The sequence below is a fragment of the Poecilia reticulata genome, linkage group LG7 (assembly GCF_000633615.1).
Source record: "Poecilia reticulata strain Guanapo linkage group LG7, Guppy_female_1.0+MT, whole genome shotgun sequence".
Taxonomy (NCBI): Eukaryota; Metazoa; Chordata; class Actinopteri; order Cyprinodontiformes; family Poeciliidae; genus Poecilia; species Poecilia reticulata.
The window spans coordinates 16723149-16731808 of NC_024337.1; the positions used below are offsets into that span (position 1 = coordinate 16723149).

Below are 8660 nucleotides of genomic sequence, written 5' to 3' on the forward strand. Positions count from 1 at the left end.
ACTTTTAACTTAGTTTCGTCTCATGTCAAGTGTGCTAAGATATTTGCACTAGAAACGAAGCATAAATACTTTGTAAGACTTTGTGTTTTTGTAGTGTACATCCAATAACACTTTCAGTAGTCATGTGCAACTTGAACTGGGTTTTTTCTCCTCCATTAGCCAAAAGCCAAAAGCTTAAGCCTTAAGGGAACAGAAAAAAATCTTTTACTTTTCTCAGAATGACTAAATCATGCGTTACCATTAATATTAGCCATGCTTTTTAAACATGGTTGGAGATTAGAGATGTGACTTTTTCTCTCCTCCCAGWTTTTATGAGCCATTGTCTCTCAGTGAGACTGAAAACGAGACGTTCTCTGTCACTGATTTGTTGCAATGGTTACTTGGAGGCGTCGCTGGTTTTCCTTGAATGTGATCCTACATTAAGGAGGAAAATAACAAGCGGTTCCTCTTGTCCCTCTAGGGAACATGTGGTCACTTGTTTTTTCACAAACTGGAAACAATGAAGCAACAAAAAAATAGAATCAGATTCTGCTGGAGACGCTGCAAGACATGCAAATATGAAACAATTTCTCGTTCACACAAGTTCGGGATGACTCAAGCTACCTCAGCTTATCAGTMMCATGTTTCTTGTTTTATAATTWAATGTTTATYTGTTCACAGTCAGCACCTTTCATTACTAGCAGGAAGCTAGCCCCCTTTTCTCAACAGCCCTAATCCCAAAATTTGCTCCCTTTGAAGCAAACATGTCTGAGTTATTTTTRCACACTTCAAGGGGCTCAAAATGATGGTGTGCAAAGAGTTGATCATGCAGTTTGTGCCTGAAATTAGCATGTTTTTTTTTTCTATACTCCACTCTTCACATTCCTTGTCAAGGTTTTATTGTGTGGTTGGGAGGCATGTCTGGAGCAAATACTCGCTATAAAAGCGAGTGCCCAAACTAACCAGCTTCARCGCAGATGTAAAAGGGCTAATTTACAGAGGATGACTGTGGCTACAGCTACAAAGACAGAGCATTAATGCATGCATTAAGTTAAAAAAGAAACCAACATACTTTATTCTAGACAGTTTTTCCTTTTCATCTGTGGCAAAGGAGCCAAAGCGGAAAATGTTCTGCAGACCGGAGCTAATGGTGCTTCTTGTTTTGCTGACAACAGCTTCATCTGTTGCTCTGAGCAGCGAGGACGTCACCGAAGCAGTGGTAAGAAAAAACTAAACCGCGGTGCTGCTGCAGTTTTACTGCAGATAGAGGGAATTTAGCAGCTATAAATGAAAACTCAGTTTAATACTCAATTATTTAAATGTTTATTAGATTTTTTATTGTCATCATTAARTGGATAATTACATTTTTTAAAGTTTGTAGAGCATATTCTGTGTATAATGCAGTATTCATGCCCCTTTGTAAACATTTTGTCATTTTAATGACATAAATTCAACGTGAATTGGACTCTTTTCCATGAAGTTTTTGTTTTAAGCTCCATGGAAACAAATAAAAAGTAAAGTTGCGAAAAGATTAAAATGTAGTTTATACAGTAATATCCTGAGTTTTGAACATCCCGTAGAGGGTTTTTCAATCTGTCATTCACTGGCAGGCAAAGGAAATTCAATGCACTTCAGTTTATTTAAATATCAGTAATTTATAATAAATCTCAAGGCGATTCCCAGCAGATTCCTGATAGTCATTATCTCAGCAATATCCCCAGCAATACTGGCTAATTTGATTTTGATAATTTTGCACTGATAACTAAAATATCTGCCTTACATTCAACTTCTAGAGTTTGTAGATGTAGTGAAGTTCTCTGTTATGAAAATATTCAATCAGATCTCTGACATACGATTGAGTTTGATTATTAAGAGCTACATATGTGAGAAGGAGAACCTTGAATTATAATTTGGATTTAACAAACTGAAATAGGAGATTTCTCTGTTTGAACTCTTGCTTTGGATCAGCTGAAGCAGCCTTGAAGTAGCAAATGCATGAAYYAGTTTTTCAGCATCACTCCTGGACAAGATATTTCTAATTTAGGCAATATCCCCGARATTAAAATAGGAAATGATATAAACTTGTTTAATATGRKACTTCAATATTCTGGTMAAAAATAACACAGAGGTTCTTTACTTTATTCTTGGGGGCCAATGCAAAACTGACTAATCAGTTTCTGTTTAGATTTTTATGTCTTTATGTCTGTTGTCTACCCAACAAACACATCAGTATTTATTGATAAATATAGTTGGGTATTATCAGCATAACAGTGAACATTTATCCCAGGTTTTCTGRTGATTTTACCAATTTGAAATATGGCAAAACTAACTTACAATATTTTTTTCAGCAACATAGAAACTTGTTTTAAATGAGTAATTAATATTGATTTAAAGAATGCTATTTTAAGTATTTAAAAATACTAGTTCCACTAGCAGATTATTTTGCTCACAACAATGAGGAAAATGTTTTGTTTCAAGTGTGCTAAGGCATTTGCACTAGAAACTAGAYCAAAAATATTTGACAAGGTTTTGTGTTTTTGCAGTGTGTTAGCATGACTTCATCAAATGGGTTTAATTGGACTTAAATCCAATTACAAATTTGCCCTCAAAGATGTGAAACAGGGAATTAATATTCATATTTAATGAATATTGGAATTAAATATTAGTATTTAATTTCAAGTTAACACATAAAAATGTGTTTGTTGTGTTAAATTAATTCTAATTCTAGTAAAGATAACATACGAAATAATTTAGYTTTGTGTGAACAAAATTTAGTTGAGTGAATTAACACACCGATACCTCTCTTGGCCATAAGGGGGCAGTAATGCAACAATATAACTGCACTAAAAGAAAAACCAGTTTAAACCGGTTTTGTCATGTAACTTACGCTGAAYGTTGCCGTTCATGAATCTTATCTATTTAACTAAGCTTTTTGTAATTTTGTAAACAAAAATGAGCAGGAATTTCAGTCTCTACATCTGTAAAGCTGGTAGAAACTCCTCATACCAGATTTACAGCTGTAATTTCTGAAAAAAAAGTGGTTCAATTTTGTTAGTTGTCAGTCTTCCTGATTTGTAAAACATTATTTACTTCCCTGGAATCACATGCACAATCAAATACGGTGAAGATTATGATTGTAACGTGGCAGTAACCCTTCCCTCGAGGGTTCAATAAATTGATTTGGTGYCCRGCTGTTAAACTGATTSCTTTTTCTTTTTAGGCATATTTAAGGAAGTATGGCTACCTGCACATCCCACTGGASAACACACATCTCAACCCTCCACCTGAAAAAATAGAGGAAGCCCTGAGGTGACGCTAAATGAGGTTCACATCTTCATTTATTATTGGCTATTCATTGGAATCAATGAGAGTTAMGTTTAATGTCCATGTCAGAATCTTTCAGAAAGTATCCAACCTTCAAGTGTCTGGAAACCTGGATTCATCCACACTGGAAATGATGAGGCAGCCCCGCTGCGGTCTGGAAGACTCTTTCACAAACAATTCTCTCAAATATCGAATTATGGGTGAGTATCTTTCCTCTGTGAAACACATTCACTGACCGGTGAAGTGTGTAAGCGTTAACTACGGTTATTATTGAACAGGTTACTGGCGGAAGAAGATGCTGACGTATCGCATTTACAATTACACCCCCGACCTGGGCGCCTCAAAGACCCGGCAGGCCATTCAGACCGCATTCAAGTACTGGAGCGACGTGTCRTCTTTAAAGTTCAGGGAGCTGCACCAAGGAAGGGCAGATATAAAAATCTCCTTTCACACAAAAGACAAGTCGTGCCCCGTGCCCTTTGATGGACGAGGTGGGAGGAAAATTAGATCACTGAAACTGCAATTTTGTTGTCTTTCTGACAATGACAATAAATTTTTCTGATTCTGAAATTCAAGTTTGTAGACATTTCTGCTTTAAAGGTGACCTATTATGCTTCCTTGAACAGATTAGGATGGGTSTATGGGCTGCACAAAACATATTCTTTACATTTTTTTGCACAAAATCCTTCTTAGATAATGAAGTTTTACTCTGCTCAGTTCAGAATAAGCTGTTTTAGGGTGTCTTGTCACTTTAAATCAAAATAAGTTGCTGCTGGCCACGCCCCCTAATTCAAAATGGCTGCTAACAAATGTATAATTATACAACAGTACATCTTTGAAAAGCATTAGTTGAGCCTCCTGCACAATGGTAAGTCAACAACAAAACACTTGTGTTTTCCAGCAGCCATTGTAGAGCGCATACAGCAGTAAAACCAGTTGACCAAACACTCACCCAGGTAACAGCGCAGTGCCCATCAAATGTGACTTAACATTCGGGAGGTTTTTGAAAAGGCTCCTTTTTCAGACACCAAAAAACAATAACTTTTTACCAAAAAATGGCTGGGTGTTTTTTAGAAGCAGTTGAGACACAAATGGAAGTACAATTATCTGCAAAATGTTTTGCATAATAGGTCCCCTTTAAGGTGAGATTTGAAAAAGAGTGAGATGACGTTCTTTCTTCGCCCACAGGTCACGTTTTAGCGCACGCTGATGCTCCCGAGTCAGGCATCGTGCACTTTGATGAAGATGAACTGTGGACAGAGGGAAAGAGCTCCGGCTCCAACCTGAGGATTGTGGCTGCTCATGAGATCGGTCACGCTCTCGGCTTGGGCCACTCGCAGTACTACAGCGCGCTTATGGGACCCATTTATATCGGATACCGCGCTGACTTCAAGCTGCATCCGGATGATATAAAGGGGATCCAAGCTTTGTATGGTAATGCTTGAATCTGGTGAAAGAGAAATTGTTTTTTTTTAATAAAGGATGCATAAGCTTTTATATGGTCTGTTCAGACTTTTAACTTGTGATCCTTGTTTTCTCCTGCTCAGAAAAAACAAGAAAACACTCTGTACCCCTAAATACATAGTTGATTATTTGCCATATGACCATGCAGACAGAGATCAGGTTCACACAGTAAGCAAATGTGGCCAAAATCCACTTTTTTTGCCCAGATGTCACCTATACCCAACTTTTTCACGGCAGTCTAAGTTTATGCCAAAAAACTGATCAATTTTGAGATTAATCTCAGAAATATTCTAGAAAAACATGTTAGACTTTTGGAAACTTTTGTTCTAGCCAATTTTCAAGTTTTCAAACTCAGAAATATCTGACTACATGTCCAAATAGATTTCTTTACTGATTGCTTCCCAAAAGGCCATCGCTATTAGTTATGCTTTCTTTTTATTAGTTTCCTTTGTGGTATGATCTTAAAACCTGCTCAATTCATAGACATCATACATAATACTCACTTCTTGTTTTTAAGATAGTTTTTTAAAATTATTTTTTAGCTTTAAAACATGAACAGTAAAGCTCATAAAAATATATTTAGATTTATAATTTATTTACCTCTAAAATATGACTTTCCTCTTTAAGCAGCAGTTCACATAACATGTAGTTGTTTCTGTTTTTTAGGAAAACCAGAGAACAGTCCTCCATCTGTGATTCCTCACCAGCCGGTGCCGCGAGGCGCTGCCCCAGATCCGTGCAAAGCCAAACTGGATGCAGTTATGCTAGGTACAGAGATTAGCTCTATATTTTACTTAAGTAAAACATTAATGTCTTTGCTATCATTTCATAAAAAAATGATAGTTTTGAGAGTTTGACAAGCTGAAAATGTACAAGAAAAGGCAAAAAAAAAAAAGAAATCTGGAATTAAACTGAAATTTTCTAGAAAAAACAAGAAAATTTCTGAAAATTCTGCAAGAAGAATCTCAGAAATTCTGGAATTAATCTCTGAAATTTTTTACAAAAAACATGGACATTTATCAGTTTGGAAAACTTAACATTTTGCAAGAAAAAGCTAAAAAAAAAATCTGAGATTAACTCAGAAATTTTCTTGGGAAACATGAAAATTTCAGAATTTGAAAAGTCAGAAATTTGCAAGATAAAAAAGAAATTCTGAGATTAATCTCAGTAATTTTCTGGAAGAAAATTTCAGAGTTTGAAAAGTCAAAAATTTGTGAAAAATAAACTTGGCGATCTCCCAGATTAGTGAAGACTGAGTTTTTTCTCACAAATTTTTGACTTTTCAAACTCAGAAATTTCAAGAAAATTTATGAAAAACATTTCAGATTTTTGGAGGGCTTCTTTTTTTTTGTTAGGATATGTTCAACTTTTCAAACTCAGAAATTTCCGAATTTTTCTAGAAAATTTCTGAGATAAATCTCAGTTCTTTGGGGGACATTTACTCTTCCCTTTTTTTTCTTTTTGTATCTACAATGGCCGTAATACTTTGCTTCAAGAGGACATACGTAATTTTCTTCCTGTTTTTCCTTCAGCTCCTCCGAGTAAGACTTATGTGTTCAGTGGACAGTATGTGTGGACGGTGTCCAGCTCTGGCTTCAACACTCCCACTGTGATTTCTGCTCTGTGGAAGGAGCTGCCAGGAAGCATCGATGCAGCTGTTTATTCTCAGCGGACTGGAAAATCTTACTTCCTGAAAGGTGGATCCAGTTGTTTTTGCTGGCCAAGTTTTATTCGTAATAAAGAAACTCTCTGTGATTTTTACATGTTTTTCTGCTTTTCAGGAGACAAAGTGTGGAGGTATACTGGCTCCAAGCTCGACAGAGGCTTCCCTAGACGTTTGACCAACATTCCTGGAAATATCGACTCAGCTCTTTACTTCCCCAAGAACAAGAAGCTGATCTTTTTGAAAGTAAGAAACAGAAGTAGGGCTGCAACTAATAAATATTCTAATAACTGATTATTCTATTGACTATTCTGATGATTACTTGAATACAATCATTGGTACATTCTCTACATTTTTCATTTAGCAGCTTACGCCTTTTTAAAACAATATTAGAAAGACATTAGAAGATGCAAATAAGCAAATAATGAAATTCTTTTTAAAATGATAAAATAGCCATTTTATCACCTAAAATACAATAACACCATTTGTTTAGTGAATGCTTCATTATTTGGAGCAAAGGATGGATCTGCAGCTAAAAAAACCTTTTACAATCAACAAGAGAAAAGCTCAACCTTTTCTGCTCRTCTCCACACCAAAATAGAGTTGATATGTTGATTAATTTTTAGATTTACCTATTCATAACTGGATAGCAAAAGGTGCTTAACAGGAGATTTCTTATATTTTCACCGAATTTGAATCAGGTGAATCTAAAATTATGCCATTTGAGGAGTTCTGGGCAAAACATATACTGGAAAAAAGCATTTCTTTTTTATCTTAAATGCAAATATATATATATATTTTTGTACATTTTTTGCTTGTTTACTCACCAAAAAGGTTGGTCTTTTAGCAAATGGCCTTTTTGTGTCTGTGTGCTCCAGTTTATTATTAATTGATTACTAAATTAGTTGATTATTCCAATCACAATTTATCCGGTTAATCGTTTCAGTCCTATCTATATAACAGTGGCGTTAAATTCATTTTTATTTCAGGCCACATAAAGATCAAGCTGCAAAAATTTCTCTGCGTTCAATTAGGACTTCTTAAAATTCTAAAAAAAATTATTTTATTTATTTATTTCACGGTGTTTTCTTTCAGGAAATTGACTCTTTTTGAGTCTGTAGATTTCAGTTAGCCAATCAATACTAAATTAATCGACGATTATTAAAATAACATTTCAGAGTCAAACAGAAATAGCCTTTCCATCAACTTACTCTCTCTCTCTCTCTCTTTTTTGCGACTCCTCTTGCGTCAAATATTACGTTTTTCTCCATTTCAGGGCTCTGGATACTGGCCGTGGGATGAATTTGGCCCCACGGACCTCCGTTCGTACCCCAGACCGATCGGGGATCTCTTCAATGGGGTACCCAGCAACACGGACGCTGCCGTGACGTGGACAGACGGCTACGTGTACATGTTCAAAGGCAGCCAGCACTGGCGTGTGAACCAGAAGAATCAAGTAGTGGAGAAGAAGTATCCCCAGGACACGGCATCTAACTGGATGCAATGCGACGACTGAGCCACTAGGGGCCGCCAGGCGTTCAACACAGGCACAATGTTTCACGTTGGCAGCAGAGAGGAAGGATTTGACTCAAGATTCTTGGAGATTCAAGAAATATACTGTTACTATAAACAGTTCACGAATAGAGGACACTGTATTACTGCAATAAAAGTTAGAATAACACATGACAGATATTTATAGTCATATTTTTTCTCATTTATTTAGTCTGTATTGTAGTCGGTGAATGTTACCCTGAAACAGCGTCTCCCTAGTGTATTTTACTGTATACTTGTTTTTATATTTATTCTGCGATTTATGTAGATTGTATGAAATAGGTTGTGTTAGCAAATAAAATATTACCTGCCTTGTCAAATTGATTAAAATAAACTGAAAATATACTGTTGAAATGTTCATAAACTGTATGAAGAGACAAATAACATTATTTTCCCTGACTGTCGGAGATCAGAAAAGTCTCAACATTTCCTGTTTTAGGTCATTTAGGATTATTAAAATTACATCCATTTGCTAAATGCCATATTAAGAGAGCAGCAGAGTTTTTAAAATTGTGCTCTCTTTAAAATCATATAAGAAAACCCAAATGATGATGTCGTAGTTTTGGAAGGTTCTGATAGGTTAATTTGAAATGTTTGAGTTAAATGAAGGCTCATTTGAGGAGGTGAGCTCCTCAAACACATCGCCTCCTCGTGTAACATTATAGGAAAATCTAAAGAA

The 8660-nt window shown here is 35.8% G+C and overlaps 1 protein-coding gene across 2 annotated transcripts; it reads left to right on the forward strand.

Annotated features, from left to right (window-relative positions):
* The first annotated feature begins 697 nt into the window (after positions 1-697).
* LOC103467772 (matrix metalloproteinase-19-like) lies at positions 698-8113 on the forward strand. 2 transcript variants are annotated; one of them, XM_008414439.2, is made up of 9 exons: positions 698-1198; positions 3200-3288; positions 3373-3503; positions 3582-3794; positions 4492-4737; positions 5434-5535; positions 6300-6464; positions 6549-6676; positions 7707-8113. In XM_008414439.2, exons 1-9 carry the CDS (start codon positions 1106-1108, stop codon positions 7944-7946), a joined length of 1407 nt encoding a protein of 468 aa, XP_008412661.1. In that variant the 5' UTR covers positions 698-1105; the 3' UTR covers positions 7947-8113. The 2 variants fall into 2 exon arrangements, with proteins under 2 accessions (XP_008412661.1, XP_008412662.1); XM_008414440.2 differs by lacking the exon at positions 698-1198 and adding an exon at positions 2735-3100.
* The last annotated feature ends 547 nt before the right edge of the window (positions 8114-8660 follow it).